Source organism: Lepisma saccharinum, chromosome 20 (genome assembly GCF_977018435.1).
Source record: "Lepisma saccharinum chromosome 20, izLepSacc3.1, whole genome shotgun sequence".
Taxonomy (NCBI): domain Eukaryota; kingdom Metazoa; phylum Arthropoda; class Insecta; order Zygentoma; family Lepismatidae; genus Lepisma; species Lepisma saccharinum.
The window spans coordinates 64,254,648-64,271,501 of NC_139248.1; the positions used below are offsets into that span (position 1 = coordinate 64,254,648).

The following is a 16,854-nucleotide window of genomic DNA, read 5'->3' on the forward strand; positions in this document are numbered from 1 at the left end:
TAAAACAGACTGCTTCTTTTACAGTTAGGTTGCTATATTACAACAATGTAACATTGACAACATCCATTATATAATGGATTCTTTTCGTTTAAAAAATTGCTAACAATTGTTATAACTGTATCTTCAGTCTAAATATAAATAAATATCTGATGAAGGGAGCGCGTGTTCTCCTGAAACGTCACAACGAAAAACTGTTTTCTTATGCTTGTAATAACCGTAAACTACAGGAAAATAATTCTATAATGCAAGCAAGCAATGCATACATACAAGAAAAACAATTATTACTAGGGCTAGGATTTTTATGACTTAGCATATTTTTTTTTGGTAAGCATGATGTGTTCCCCAAACATATAGAAATTCATATTATGAAGAAACTAATAAAATGAAGGTGCTTTTTAAGGTCGTATTTTGGCATATTTGGCCATTTCTGCATGATAGAGCATATTTTGAATGGATTTTCGGTCATATTCAGCATATTTTTGAATTTTCAAGAAATATACAGTAATTTTTCAAGTGGATTCGTTCTTACTCCTACGTTTACTCGAGAGTTTTTCTTTTTTTGGACTGTAGCAAAATCTTTTTCATTTTTATTTGAAAATTAAGAGGAAGTATTCATTGTGCATTGCAACTCAAGGCCCATAAAGTGAACTAAAAATAGTACATATGTGAAAATATCTCAGCATTTAGATAGTGATGTTTGAAACAGTCCAGTTATAAGGGCATATTTTTCAAATTATAGTGCATATTTTGTAAAATATTAGGCCGTAAGAGCATATATTATTTTGCATATTTTGGTGATCAACATTTTCATACACTAAAATCTAGTTGTGTTAATCCTTATGTAATGGATTTCTAAATATAACCTTGTTTACAAATGTGCATACCTCATTTATTATGTATTACTATTACAGTGAGATATATTTCTTTTTTCCATTGCAGAGGCTGACCGAACCAAAACTGAAGTCATTGTATAGTGAGCTAAAGGTGCAAGATAAAGAGGAACTGGCATGGAAGAGGCTAAAGGCAGATGGAGTGGATAAAGAAGGTTTGAAAGAGGCTGAACTGAGAAAGAAATTGAGAGGTTAGTATCTGCATTTTTTGTCTTCATGTAATAGTGGTACCAATATATGTTCACTGAATATAGATTTCAGGCAGGAGTGTAGTCAGTATTAATTTTCAGGTAGGACTCAAGCAGGGGAGATAGTGTCTTTGAAAGTTATGGAAAATTAGTAGTGAAAACTTGCAATGTATGTGTCACTATGTATATACATTGTGATTCATCGCAGAAATGTGATAACTATTAGTAATATAATTAGATGTATTTTCAATAATTTTTGGTGGTATAAAATTATGTCACCTACAATGGTCTGTAGCTCAACTATCTAACAAATGCACTTAACACCTGTATTTTTAAATGTCACTTTTGGCTGATTGCTGGACACATATCATTGCTGGTCACATATCATCTATATTCCTTTCCCGGATTCTCTGGAGTAAGAGAACGTGAACGCGTTCTGTGCGCATGTTGAAGGGTGTGCGCCTCATCCAATGAACACACGGAGGGGAGGGACATCCACGGGGAGGAGGTTCATTCGCGGTCCAGTAGTTCCGTAGTAAACATGTCAGCTCGCAAGTCTAGGGGAATTCTGCATTCAGGAGAGCGCCTCATAGTGTTGAATGTGTTCGAGAACAACTTGTTTGAAAAGTTATAACACATGGCTTTTTTTTTTTTTTTTTTTTTTACAAATGTTTAAAACAAAGTGTTTGAAACATGTTTCATAGTTTGTGGTTATTTGCATGTTTTTTGAAAATGTATGTTTAAATTTGTTTTAATTTTTTTTTCTGTTATTCGTAGCATCAAAAGACAAATAAACGTGCAATATTATTTGTTATTTGTGTAAAACAATACATTGGCCTTTGTTAAGAATAAAAGTAGAAATTGGCAGCAGAAAGGGTTTTGCTTTACGGCCGTTACACCGTGCAGCACTTCTTTTCTTTCATCCCGCACCCGTCCCCACCTAGTCTGGCCCCGCCCACAAGCTTTCCCCTCTGAGCGTCGCTACTCCAGAGAATCTGGAAAAGCAGTATAATGTAATATGTAAGTCCCCGTGCACAATTGTCGTCATGAACCCATTAAGGCAGGGTTTCTAAAACTCAGGTAACTACCTTTGACACTATGTACCCCCTCTAGAAAATTAAGTACTTTGTATGGTTTATGAAGAATTTGTTGTTGATGAGCGTTTTCAGTTGTTTTTATCTCGCTGAAATATGTTATTGTGAAGTAAAGTACGTCTGTTATCTTAGCTTGTTGCCTTACTGTGAAGTAGAACAGCCCGAAAGCTTTGTGCAAGTGAATATAGCACCCAACATGACATTCCACAACAGTAGCTATAATATTACATAGGAGCAGCAGCGGCTCAAGGGGGAGAGCCACCATGCCATGGCACTACCCTCAGAAGAAATGCATACCTAACCCAAGTATTGTTAAATTAATACATTGATAGTTTACAGACAAGGAGATTCAAATCTTGCAATCGGTCAAGCTGATGTGACGACCGCCCCAACCACAGACTAGATATGAACCGCCCCAACCTTCTTACTGCATCGCCAGCTGTTTCGTACCCTGAGCGAGTAACATTTCCACCATGAGCCGGAAAGAAGGTGGCAGGGGGTGGTGTTAGCTAATGGGGTCAGCCCATAAGACACAAGCCGTGCCCTTTCTTGCTTGGCACAGTGTTGACACAGTTGCCATCTTCAGAGATAAGTTGCTAAATACGACGGATTTGTAAGACCCGTTGGGGAAGTAATTCGTGAAAAAGGTACTATCTACTTTTCTGCCAACTTTTGGAGAAACGAACCTAGTATGTTTCCAAAGTTAAATAAACATTTTGATAATATATAGATGCGCCTAGAGGGCCATCCAGACTTTTTAAAAATATAAAAGTAAAAAATCCTATGGTGATGCAAGTTTCCTTGGGCGTTTCGACAATTTCTTTTTACATCAAATGTCTAGAATATTTTCAACATCCAGTTGGAATACGTGTGCATGGGGGAGGAGAAGGTGAGAAGATTTGTTTTCCCTTCCTCTTGTAATTGTGTTTTTAGTGAAGTGTCCTGTAGTGTATAAAGATAGATTAGTGAGTGAAGATGAATCGTATTAGTGTGTTCTTACTTAAACACACACTGTTTTCCACGTTACCGAACAAGGATAAACATCTTGGCCAGTGGGGCAACCTCAAGGAGGGGGCGGGGCCATTGCAGAGTGTTTTTTTGATCACGTTGGCACTACCCATCATACTTGCCGCCGGCTGCCACTGCATAGGAGTGTTAGGTTTTGGACTGATGGTTATTTTCAACATGTTCTTCGGCTATTTGAGTGTGCATACAAACAGTTTTAACTAATAAAAAAAGTGGTGAAAGTACTCCGAAATGGCTGTGTTTTTACTTATACAGGCTGCACTTTGGAATCAAATATATCTGTTATTTGCCTTTTCTGCATGCTGGAACCAATTTTATATTACATAAAACATCAAAATCTGTCGATTAAATAAAATCAACATAATTCTCAAGGGGTACAGTGGGTCAACGGCCCACTCTGGTACACAAGCCTTCGATCACTGGTATGTGAGCTTCATAGAAAAATGCGGAAAATTACTGTACTGTAAAATCTCCTGTATTCCGTTACAGACAAACCAGACAGGGAACTTGCGTCCGTGCAGACTAATCCAAGCCATCACTCACCCCACTAAACTCTCACCCCATCATACTTTCCCCTCAAGCTTAAAACAGTACTGGATACCAGAACTGTCCCTCCTGTACATAGCATTTCCTACTATTTATATGACAACTAAAACTAACCAATAAATGAACACAAATTAATCCATAACTATTATTAACAAGTTTAATTAATTATCATACAAATGCACAGTAAATTTACAAGAAATCCTAAGACTTGTTCCGGTCACCAGAACGGTCTATTGAAATAATACAAACTAAAAATTATTAAATGTAGCTATGTATAGAATCTCCATGTATTTTATTTTCTTTTTTTTTTGTACTTGTATTTGTTTTTTATGTATGAAAATAAGGATGAGATGATGTAGGATAAAAAGGTGGGGGAACCATTTATATTCAGGAAACTGACGTCCTGGTTTATTTAAAGGTACCAGGACATTAAGAGCATACCCTCGAAAGTACGCGGGTGGAGGCGGGCTACTTCGGGAGGTTTCCCCCCTTTAGATATGTATATGTGTTTCAAAAAGTATTATTTGATACTCACTCAATATGTTCTGCACTACTAACTGCTTCATGTTCTAATTACGTATTATATCATGGTTCATTCCATGAACTAGTGTATCTTGTGTATCAATTAATCAGAAGGAAAAGTTTTGTAATGTAGTGAAAATGTGATCAAATGAAATGTATTATAAAGTTATAAATGTATACATTCTAAAGGTCAATAAATTTGTTAAATTCCATTATTAATACAGAGCTAAATGAAGTAAAATGCTGCACATTGCAATGTACCATGAAGACATATGGGAAAATGTGGAATAGGGCACTACATGTTTTCACAATCTGGGCTATTTGTGAAAGTGATGTCATCAGCACCATTTCTAGTGGGGACACCACTAGAAAAATTCCTGCCCTACATGAAATTGTCCTCTCCCCCAGGAATTAAAACCCACATCTCTTGTATGGCAGTCAGATGTCATACCATCAGGACTATTACAGTGGAAAAGCTATAGTACATAGCTAAAATAATACTTAAAAAAATGAAGTATCACTAAAATAATACTTAAAAGAATGAAGTATCACTAAAATAATACTTAAAAAAATGAAGTATCACTAAAATAATACTTAAAAAATTAAGTATCACTAAAATAATACTTAAGAAAATGAAGTATCACTAAAATAATACTTAAAAAATGAAGTATCACATTAGGTAATGGTTGATAGAGAGAACTTGACGATTATTTTTTTTTTTACCCACTAACAAAAATATATTCAACATAATAATTGCACCAACACAAACTTTGAAGAGAAGTTAATGAATTGAATTATTATTTTTGTGGTTCTCTTAACAAACTGCCCCTTAAATTTTAGAATTTAACACTAAGACTCTTTTTGTCATGTGATACATGAGTTGTCCTGTCCGTATTTAACAGAAGTGAAATTTGTCCCGTCAGGGTGATTTTGACAGCAAAGTTGTTTTTAATTATAACATGATTATTTTTTTCCAGAAATAATGGACACATATGGCCTGCTAGAGCATTTTGAAGATGTTGCAACTCCTGCACCTAAATTGAAGCAATCGAAAGCCTTCAATGAAGCAACCGATGACTATATTAACAAGAGTATGTTCAAGGACAAGAAGTTGAATAAGCTGTGGGAAAAAGCTGAAAAGGCTGGTTTTACAGGTATGTACAGATCATCCAACTTCCAGCAATGGTTAAATAATAAGCCTGAAAATTTAGGGAAATGATACATACAGCTTATTGAAGATAATACATTTGGCAATCTGAGATGCATATCAATTCAAGGAATGTCGAACGTAAATCCGAACTATCCAGTTTGTACCATAATAAACAAAATAAAAATGCAAAGGAGGAAAAAATCAAAATTTTGCTTATGAATAAGCATGTAACTTGTGACAAAACAAAAGGTGTAAAAAAAATTTTTAAAGCCCACATTATGCTCAGAGTGAGATTTGACCTACAGTTTAAAATGAAATACAGATCACTGTGTGATGTGCCTTTTCTGGGAATCAAACCTGAGATCCTTTGATTACCAGGCAACAGCCGTGGCCACTTGGAGAGTTTAACATGCAACATGTAATGATAGAGAAGCTACAAGCTGTGGTTAGGTAAGATTATAAAGGAGGTGCAGCATTTCTTGAGTTAGAAGCCATCTGATTTCTGGAGATATTTCTAAGCTTCCCTTGCTGAAATAGTAATATCAGCTGTAAAAAAGCTTGAAAATGTCATCATATGGGGAGAACCTGTCATCAAGGTAGATATCATCATGTTATCTAAAATCTAAATGTGTTCAGTATATTTTTGTTTTCAACACTCCTGGCCTGATATACCTTAATGCATAACAATGTATTATTACCAACAAAGTAAAGGGTTTCAAGCCTAAAATTAAAAGCATTGTTAAAAATACCTATCTCGTGCAATTCTACTTTTCCAGTTGCTGACATTTTGAGTATCGTATCAATGTGTCAAAATAATAGTGACTGCTTGTAACTACAACTCGGGACGTATTAATTAGTAGTCTGTTAGTATTGGTTAATTCTGGCATGTTGGTGTATCAGTAAAATTGTCAATATTTATGTAAATAACCTGTAAGGTAGTGCAAAATATACACCCTTGTTTTGTAAAGTAATTGTGAGGAGGTTAATGATTCATTTAAGTTCTCCATGAAACGTTCATAATTTTATATGAAATCAGTGGAATATTGATACAATTAAAAATTTCATATTTGTCTACCCTTAGTAATTGTTTCTCCATTTTCTCTATTACAGCCGAGGAGTTGAAAACCCTAAGAGAAGAATTCTCTCATCATCAAGAGAAAATTGATCAGTATTATTCTCTTCTCCAAGATGTAGAGGAAGGCAAGGAGGACGACGCTGAAAGTATGTACACAGAACATTTTTCTTTATTTCCGGTAATGTAGAGCAATGGCATAATATGTTTGAACCCAGAATTTTACCACAGCCTTTAACTTAGAATCAACTTGAAATTTTGTATGAAAAATGGAAAATCAGCCATTGGAGGTCGTTGGAAATGATGCCATAGCCGGTATTACAATTTTGCTATGATTCAAGCAAGGCAATACTGTATTCACTCATGTATAATGCACACTTTTTTTCCAAAATTTTTGCCCCCAAAAACTGTGGTGCGTATTATGCACGGAATAATTCAGACACCCAACATGAAACCGTTACAGGGTCATTCCATGATTTTGGGACACTTGCATTGATTTTTCATGTTTACGGAACCCTACCATGTTATATATCGTTGTAAAGCTTGAATCCTGCAGTTTCTGAATATGGAAACAGTATTCCATACAAGATAACGACACTAATGTGAAATGCGATTGAAATAAGTTCATCAAAAAATGAAGAAACGTTCTGATTTTTATGGTACTTTGGATGAAAGAAAACGTAAGGAAAAAGATAATAAAAATTAAAATGTATTACTGGCCAAATAATATGACATACATGGAGTGTGTAAATTCCTTAATGGAAGAAATCTTGTGCTGCTAACTGCTATTTGGAAGGTCCTGAATGTGCCTCGTATAAATGTTACATTAGTCACGGAAAGAAAAAGTATATATTTTGAAAAAGAAGGAATGAGCAATTGAATGGGTATGACGTCATTCACTCTTGATCAGCATAGCAACAGATTTACACCCTACAACTAAGAAAGCCATTTCTTGAAGCTGGATTGTACCACAGAGAAGATAATTTTATACCCAGAGAAATCCCGCTTACGGCAGTCACCCTTCACCACGCTTGACTGAGCACCGCTAGTTTTCTGAGCACTCTTGGTAGTTCTGATACTCCTCGTTAGGGAGAGCGCACAGCGCCTTACCTTCAGTTTCTCTCCAGGAGGTCCGCAAGTCCCCACCAGAAGATGGCGTTGAAAAATTTTAAGTGTTTTCTTCAAATTAACGCGAGCTAAGATCACGGCAGATGGCTAATGTAAAGAAAATTAAAATAAAATAACAAAAAATACAAGACAAATGGGGACTCGAGTTTAACTAGAATGTCTAACTTATTTTATGGTTTAATAGGATTTTGCCGATGGTGCAGTTGTTGCATCGTAACTTTGTAATCAAGGGGTCCCGGATTCGATACCCGGTGGACGCACATAGTGGTTCGGATCCAACTTTAAACTCTAGGTCCAGTCCCGATTAGCCTTACTCTTCATAAAGTGGATTTGAAACACCAAATAAATCAAGCATGATTTATATATAGGCTAGTTGTTGGTTCCATTCACAGGCATCGTTTGCTGTCTAACTCACAGGAAATAATATCTCAGATAATTTTAGTTAATAATTTTCCTCGACAGATGAAAATAATTTAGCCATCTCGTCAGACTCGAATCAGGATTAGAAGAAAATTCCCGTATCGCTACCGTTATCAATCGGATGAATTATGATGCAGTGACATATAGTAATTTTCTGTGTCCACCCCATTCCGCGCAAGTAAAATATTGTGAAACCCTTAGAGAGATAAAGAAATATATCGAGAATCCCATATTGTACATGTTACTTTTACTGATGTACACAAATGATATTCATTCATTCTTGAGAAGAGTGTATTTGGAAACACAAATGCATTAAGATCCCGGTAGACTGACTGCCCCTATGGTGAAAAGACGACCAGTTGGGTGTAGTTTGGCATAAGGTGAAAATCGTTCGGGTCTTATTTTAAACTGTAGGTCCAGTCCCGATTAGCCTTCATTTGCAGAAAGTGGACTTCAAATGTAACTAAACTAAAGCAAGTACTCATTAAGCAAGCAGACTTGAATTGTTATTAATATTGCTGTAATCAGGACGAAGATTGTAAAGATGAAATAAATTAATGAACAAATTATTTGAAATGCACAAAGTGAAAAGTAATATTGCCATACAAACAAGACCAATTGTTTTTTTTTTCGAAAAAATTGTGGGTGATATATTGGATACTACTTTGAAACTAATTACATTCGTATTTTGTGATAAATCAAATTAGGAATATTAATTTCTATAGAATAAAAACTGATATAGTTCTGATGAAACTGCAAACGCGAAGGAGAAACTCTTTGAGAGACTCTCAAAAAGAGTATATATATACACCCAGGCAGGGATTCAAACACGGGACCTTTGACGTTGTAGAGCGCTGTGGTAACCACTTAACCACCTGCCACGGAGGTAGGCAGGGAGCGCTGTGACTATGTAGGGATGGATAATTAAAAATTGGGGCTAGGATCTGCTCTTACCTATTCCTCTTTTCAAAAGAATATATAGAAGACAGGAAGAAAACTTACGGCAATGTGAAAGCCGAAAATTTATAAATTTACTAGGAGCTAATTCAGGCACGTATTCATAAATTAATTTCGGGGGTCAGAACCAAGTGTCTCAGAAATAATAATAATAATATAAACTTATATTAATTATACCTATGTATTATAATTATATTAAATTAAAATATTATTAATAAATATTTAATTACTATTGTATTGCTATTGATACATTAACAGATAAAAACAGTATAAGAATAAATATAATAAAAGCATGTATTCATTATCTGGCGTATAGTTAAGATCGCTAACATTTGTATGAAAAAATCTGTCCTGGCAAGGAAATCAACACAATCTTTGGCACTTTCACGTCTATTTTTTACCTTACAAAAAAAAGTTACAACAGTTGGAACCAATATGTGACGTCATTGCTGTTAATTTATTTTCTATTGCCTTACGATTCGATTACATTGACAGAGTCCTGTCCTTAACTTGACCGGCCACTTTCCAGCCACACACAGTTTAGAGATACTGAAGATTAGGTCCTTCACGCATCAGCGGGCAGGAAGCATTTGAAAAGCTACCTCTCTCCCTTTCGGTGGTGATCCTGCTTCCACGTTCCAGGGAGTCCATAATTGTCACTGCCGGAGGACGACTACTGTATTCCAAAATTAGCCCCAGCTGCTGTATAGAGGAAGGACCTCTTCTGCCAGAGAAACGATTGTTGTGGACATACAAGAAACTGAAATGGACTTGTCAAAAACTCAGAATTCCATGTATTGTCTCAGCCAAAGGGGCCCACGCAACTCTCCGAAATGCAGAATTAACTTACTTGCTCGCAGATGACCATCGATTGGAAAATATGCTACCCAGTGTGTCGTAAACGTAGTGTAGTGTGTCAATTGTCTACAGGACTTTAGGTAAAAATGGCAAAGGAAAAAATTGCAACGGTAAAAATGGCAAAGGAAAAAATTGCAACGGTAAAAATGGCAAGAGTAGAAATGGCGAGAATAAAAATGGCAAATACAATATGTTATGATTTTACATGAGAAATTATATGTCTTGCATTTCACAGTTTGAAATTAAAAGTTAATATAATTTTTGTGTCTTTATCACTAATATGTCTTTGAATTGATACATTTTGTTTGATGTTTCCAAAAATAATTATAATTCCGTTCATTCTTTATTCTTGCAAAAGTTACTGACGCTATAGAATCACATGTTAATATAAAGGTAACCTTTGTAAATAATTTAAAGCATGATGCAGCATAGCATCTTGACTGAAAACACGTTTACGCCTTGGGCGCACCTGATGACCAATCACATGTGTTTCTTACGCAGGACTTGAAGCCAGCTCTTATCTACCCCCTCGCACTAATTTGTGTCAATGATTCATCTCAGAGAGACGAACTTGTTACGCGGTGGAGGCACATAGTGGTTCGGATTCCACTTTAAACTGTAGGTTCAGTCCCGATTAGCCTTACTGTGCATAAAGTGGACTTAAAACACCAAATCAATCAATCAACCAATTACGATTCTGTGATCTACAGTGTTCGATGTGAAAATTCGTATCTGCGAATTTGCCTGTTCGAGTTTGGGATCAACTTGAAGACATTGCAGTAAGTGGAGGATTATGCTTATGCAAATTATCCTACCTGTGGGGATACTTTATGATTTTTTTCTCATCTTGGGGATAGCATCTCCCTTCGCCCCCCCCCCCCCTCCTACATGCACACTTCGAGCATTGATGATCTACGTATTAAAAAAAAGGTTCTTGTTCCATGAGAAAGTATTTAAGAAATATATGTTCAGTGGTATATCGAAAAGAAATGGCATCGTTTAAATTATGAATAATGATATTGAGGTCCACCATTGCCATTGTCGGTGTGGAAACACCTTTTTGGAGCCACAGTACTTCCAATCGAAATTTCATTGAGTGAAAAATTTTCCGTGAATAGATTCCCATCGCCACTTTATTATGTATCTCTCAAAATTGGAGTCCGCTGCTATTTCTTCGCAGCAGAATGCAATTGACCTTATGATGTTAGGCCACCACTGACAATCTAGAGGTCCAGTTCAACACCCAAAAGTGAAATGATAACTTTGATTGAATATATTACTCAGTATTAGTATTTGGAGGCCAATGTGAGCAACTCTTACGTCGAATCTTGGCCTGGCGCAGTGAGGGGAATGGCTTTGGAGTTGAAGCTGTATCCACTTCCAAATCCCAAAGAGGAGTGTTTACTATCATTTAAACAATTCCCCCAAAACGATTTTTTAATTGAATTGTTGTTTTAAGTTTTTAAGTCCACTCTATGCACAGATAGGAACTGGACCTACAGTTTAAAGAGGAATCCGAACCACTATGTGCCTCCACCGGCTTTTGAACCTGAGACGCCTTGGTTACAAGACAACGACTTTACCATTACTCCATCGGGGAAACCCAGCATTTTTTAATAATATCTGTGCAATTACATCTAACCTGATTTCTTTAAATTAAAAAGGATCACGAACAAATTATTTGACTGCGATTCCTCTTCTCCAAACAAGAATCCTGGCGTCAAGTAAGAGAAAAAAAATCCAATTTCTTCTTTCGTTATTCTCAGAGATTTAGACCATGCTGAATTAGTTTCAAGAAGCTACTAATCTGATATATTCGTATAAGTCGATAATACAAATTGGGAAAGGAGAATATTTGGGTAAAAGTGAATTTCTTGTACAGCTGTGGGCCGGGGAGGAGTGGTGATTTGCTGACTGTCTCAGTCTGGCATCATTTCAATATATTTATATATACATTTGCTAAGAGGGTCCCAGAGAACTGCACTACGCCACTGTGTTCAGCCAACTTCACGCGGCAAAACATGGCTCGCGTGCTCTCAAAACACAGAGCTGCTTGGTTTGGTATTTTTGTAGCTAGTGTCCTTTTGAAAAAAGAAATAAAAACATAGAATCTGGTCCCGGAAATGGTTTTTGTAACGTGGATTACACAGCTATACGAGGTTGCTTAATGAATTAAGGCTGACTGATACAGAAAATTACAGGAACTATCTCCGCATGGACGAGGCTTGTTACGTCGAATTGTTGGAACAAGTGAGACCTCTACTTCAGAAAAAAAAACACACATTCAGAAAATGTATTAGCGTGCACGAGAAACTCAGTGTCACTTTACGTTTACTTGCGACGGGGAGAAGTTTCGATGATTTAAAATACTTCTGAAATATATATTTTTGTTATTAGCTACTATTATTATTACAATTGTATTAATAGGGTTCCAATAAAGCCATACAATATCTCGTTAATACAAATAATGGGCCTCCCCGATGGCGCATTGGTAGAGCGTTGTCGCCTTAATCAATGGGTCCCAGGTTCGATTCCCGGCGGAGGCGGATAGTGGTTCGGATCCCACTTTAAAATTGTAGGTCCAATTCCGATTAGCCTTACTGTGCATAAACTGGACTTAAAACGCCAAATCAATCAATCAATACAAATAATGGGTTGATGCGATATTATAAAGCTCTAGACCTCGTTCTGGGTTTATTTCGAAAGTGATGGAACTAAAAATCAGAAGTCTTGTCATGTGGAAGTAGCGAATAAACGTGTATCTATTTATTTTAATGCAGGGTAGGATTTGAAGGGATGGGGGATGGGAGGGATATCTATTACCCCCTCTGCACTTGCCACTTTGTCATTTGATATTTTATTCTTCTGAAAATTTTCGGGGGGCTGTAGCTCCTAAAGCCCCCTTCTCCGTACGCCAGTATATAACATAATAAGTATATTGCAAAATAATGTAGTAATTTAAGATATTATTGTTAATTTTCATGTCATTATGTAGGTACTGTGTACAGTGCCCCCCCCCCCCCCACTTTTCTCCAATGTTGCCCCTGCACTATGCTAAATCTTATCTACAAAGGGAAATATACTGTCTTTGCCCCCGTAGTTTTGGCAACTTAACCCCCCCGGTTTTGGGACCGAATCGTCGCCTTTGACTCTGTATGTTTTGGCTGAAAAGCAGTTGCTTTTGGCGGTTGACAATTCTGCAAGTCGTCTATCCGCAATATCCGCCGACCGCTATTTTCCCCCGAGGGCGGCAAGCTGGTCAAGGGACTTCAGTCCACCACAGGGCAGCAGATTGTTTTGTATCTTGGGAGTCTAGCCAGTCGGAAGAGGGGAGGGGGGTTTCTCACGACTTTCCCGAAGGAGGAAATCCTTCTTTGTTTTGTTTTGGGAGGGTTGATTCATCCAAGAAAACCAGTTTTCCTCACACGCGGGCAGGATTTTCACTATATGTACAGTATGTTAAAACCTGGGGCGCACAATATCTTGTAGCTAGCTACCTTCAAGTACTGAATTTATAAGTTTGTCATTTAGTGTCAATTTCTGCTCATTTTGGCTAATTGTGACGGTGAGGACGTGTGGAGATGAGTTCAGCTAGATGAACCAAAGAAAAACAATTCCCAGATCGGAACTCGAACCCGGGAACATTGGTGAGGAGATCGAAAGTCAACAACTGAATAGCTTGGCCAGCAATCTTGTTCCCTAATTTACAATCTCCGTTGCAACTTTTAAGTTATGTTTGACGATTAGTTACATTTTTTGTATTATCACTAGGACTCGGGACTTTATGTTATAACATATTTTTCAATTATTCACATATCTGATGAAAATCAGCCGAAATAGACAAACTTGACAAAGCATATTTTGACATATTTCACCAATTTCGTGTTTTTACAATATATTTCTTCAATTTTGTTGTAATTATTTTTTTTCGTAGCTTTAGCACAACGAAGAATACTCTATCGGGTATTGGAGAGTACTGTTGTGTATATTTTTGGCTTTACTGGGAATATATCTACCTTTTTCTGACATATTTTCCAATTTATATGACATAATTACATACATATTTTACAGTTTTATAGGACATAAAGTCCCGGGCCCTAATTATCACCATATATTTTATATCATTAATATGTGACTTACTTCTTTTCGTCTGAGGACTAATCATCACATCAGTGGCGTACACAGTGGCATACACAGGATTTTCAAAAGGGAGGTGTTACGTACATTTTCTCTGGTAGTCAGCTCTCATTTTGACATCTTTTCACATTTGACGTTCTTTATTTTAGGAATAATGGGCCAAAGGGGGTTTATAAGTTTATAACCCCCACCAACTCTCCCCCTTGGGAACGCCACTGGGTGTACAGGATGTCTCCTCAATGCAAGAAGGAAAGGGAGGAAAGGGCTCAACAATGTTCTCTCCGATATCATAAAATTTTGTGTGAAATCAGTATTCATAAATAGCGTTGCTTATACGGATTAAAATTCAACAGATGTGTATCAACATCGACAAAATTCGAACTGGGAACTCTTTGACACGAGCCACGAGCCATGAATTAAGAAAACACTATTGATTGTTTTTTTTTTTCTTTTTTTTTTCTACTGTCACTGTCGATGAGCTTTGAATGAATGAATAAACGAGTTTAAATTTTTGGGTGCGTCAGCAATTAGGTTATTTGACAACCGTCACACTATTCGGGGTCCAGCGACTTACCATAACTAAAGACATAATTGTAATGTCGACTGGTTGAACAACAAAATCTTTCTACTGGATTCATAACTGTAGACAATTGACGCACTACACTACGTTTACGACGAACTGGGTAGCGATTTTCCTATCGATGGTCATATGCACCAGATATAATTTTGGCCTGGATAAACGCGATCATATCCTTTCCATCTTAAACAAACATAATATTTTAACAATGGTCAACAGGAGGCTACTGCACTGTCTATCATTTATTCATATGCTGCAAACTGAATGTAAACCTGCATACTTATTTATAAAATTATGTAATCACAACACAATTCACAGACACGAGACACGTCGTCACAACGAACTTGACATTCCTCACCATTCGACTACGCTATATACCTCATCTTTTTCTATATCTGCCCCGAAAGCATGGAATGCACTACTAAGAAATATTAAATCCATAAAACTCAATAAGAGTTTCAAAATTAAATTTAGAGAAATTCTTCTACAGGAACGGCAGCAGAACAGTAGCACATACTAGAAGTGAACTGGCACTCAACAAACGACAAAACACTCATATTCTATAACTGTAACTATTGGAATTTTAAATACAGGAAAAGCTAAGCATTGTGCAGCAATGAATTTCTTGCGACTATCTTCAAATTATTATTATTATCATCATCATCATCATCATCATCATCATCATCATCATCATCATTATTTACTTAAAGGCAACCTTATGTTAACATTCACATTTATATTTTTATTTTATTTTATTTTGTTATTTCACATTTATATTATCTTATGTATGACTAATATTACTGTAATGAGTAGAGCCTGGATTTGTAAGCGAAATGCATATTATTTTCCAGACTTCTAATGGTAAGGAGAAAGGTTATACTTCGTATTACATACCTTGATGAGCTATTTAACTAAAGTTGAAAGTGCTTATAAATGGTTATTTCTTCAAGAAACGGTTATGCTTGCTTATTTTATGATTTTGGTTTAAAATAGCATATTTTACCCAAATCTGTCATATTTCAATCCTATTCCAATCACACGACGGCATTGGGATTAGGGATGGCCAAACGGATCCAGATCCGAAAGTTCCGGATCTGGATCCGGATCCAAAAGTTACGGATCCGGATCCGGGTCCGAAAGTTACGGATCCGGATCCGGGTCCGAAAGTTACGGATCCGGATCCGGGTCCGAAAGATTCGGATCTGAATCCGGATCCGAGAGTATCGTATCTCAATCCCATTATAATATTACCACACCTTAAAAGGTATTATGATCTTCGATTACAAAGAAATTTTTCGTTAGTCCCACAATAATTTTTTTCAAGTGTTGTTCCAAAAATACTTTGCTACGCATCGGCTAACACACTCGTGCACACATGTCAGAGGTGATTTTGTAATTGCTATTGAAACGAATATGTATTCATTCGAATGTATTGGAAATGAAAACACACATAAATGTGAGACATTCCATTCCAGGATGAAACCTTTAACATATATAACAAGATAGAAATGTTATACAAAAATTATACAATTGTTCTACAGTTACAGTTTTACAAATTAAAATAAAACATTATAATATATGCAGTGTTAAATAATTACAAAGTGCAAGACTAACAAGGGAGGTTATCTAAGTGTCCCCCTCCGATTTCCATGAAACTTGGCAGTATAGTGAGGCCCAATGGAAGAAATACGTGTTTCACCAAAGAAGAACTGTCGTGTTTTTCACATGCGCCTGTGATGTCATGCTATGTGGAAAGAACATTTTCACTGTACAAATCATTCTTCACCGACAGACGCAGGAGATTCACACAAGAAAATCTCAGGATGACCTTCCTTACATACTGTAACAGCTTTGAATAAGTTTGAGTTGAGTTGCTGTTTTAAGTCCACTTTATGCACAGTAAGGCTAATCGGGACTGGACCTACAGTTTAAAGTGGAATCCGAACCACTTGTGCCTCCACCGGGTATCGAACCCGCGACCCCTTGATTATAAGGCAAGCTTTGAATAAGGTAGATCTAATAAACAAATATTCTTTCAAGATTTTCCTGTATTTGTTTATGCTAATTTTGGTGCATATTTTTTTCATTTTTTGTGCTTATTAACTTGCTTACTTTACTGTTTGAATGTGCTTATAAATCCGGGCTCTAGTAATGAGTATATTCGTAATTGTAGGTAATGTGAAATTCTTTATTTCTCTTTAGCTCCAGCTCTCTCTCAAGCTTTTCATCTGTATTCATATATTATCATATTATACTATATACTTATATTTTATTATGTAGCTCATGACA

The 16,854-nt window shown here is 36.4% G+C and overlaps 1 protein-coding gene across 1 annotated transcript in view; it reads left to right on the forward strand.

The window, feature by feature from the left end:
• Positions 1-16,854, forward strand: part of LOC146003297 (alpha-2-macroglobulin receptor-associated protein) — a 34,273-nt gene that overhangs the window by 3,640 nt on the left and 13,779 nt on the right. Inside the window, exons 2-4 of the mRNA XM_083141537.1 lie at positions 940-1,081; positions 5,244-5,420; positions 6,527-6,637. Of these exons, the coding sequence (XP_082997663.1) occupies positions 940-1,081; positions 5,244-5,420; positions 6,527-6,637 (430 nt within the window). The remainder of the gene's footprint in view (positions 1-939; positions 1,082-5,243; positions 5,421-6,526; positions 6,638-16,854) is intronic.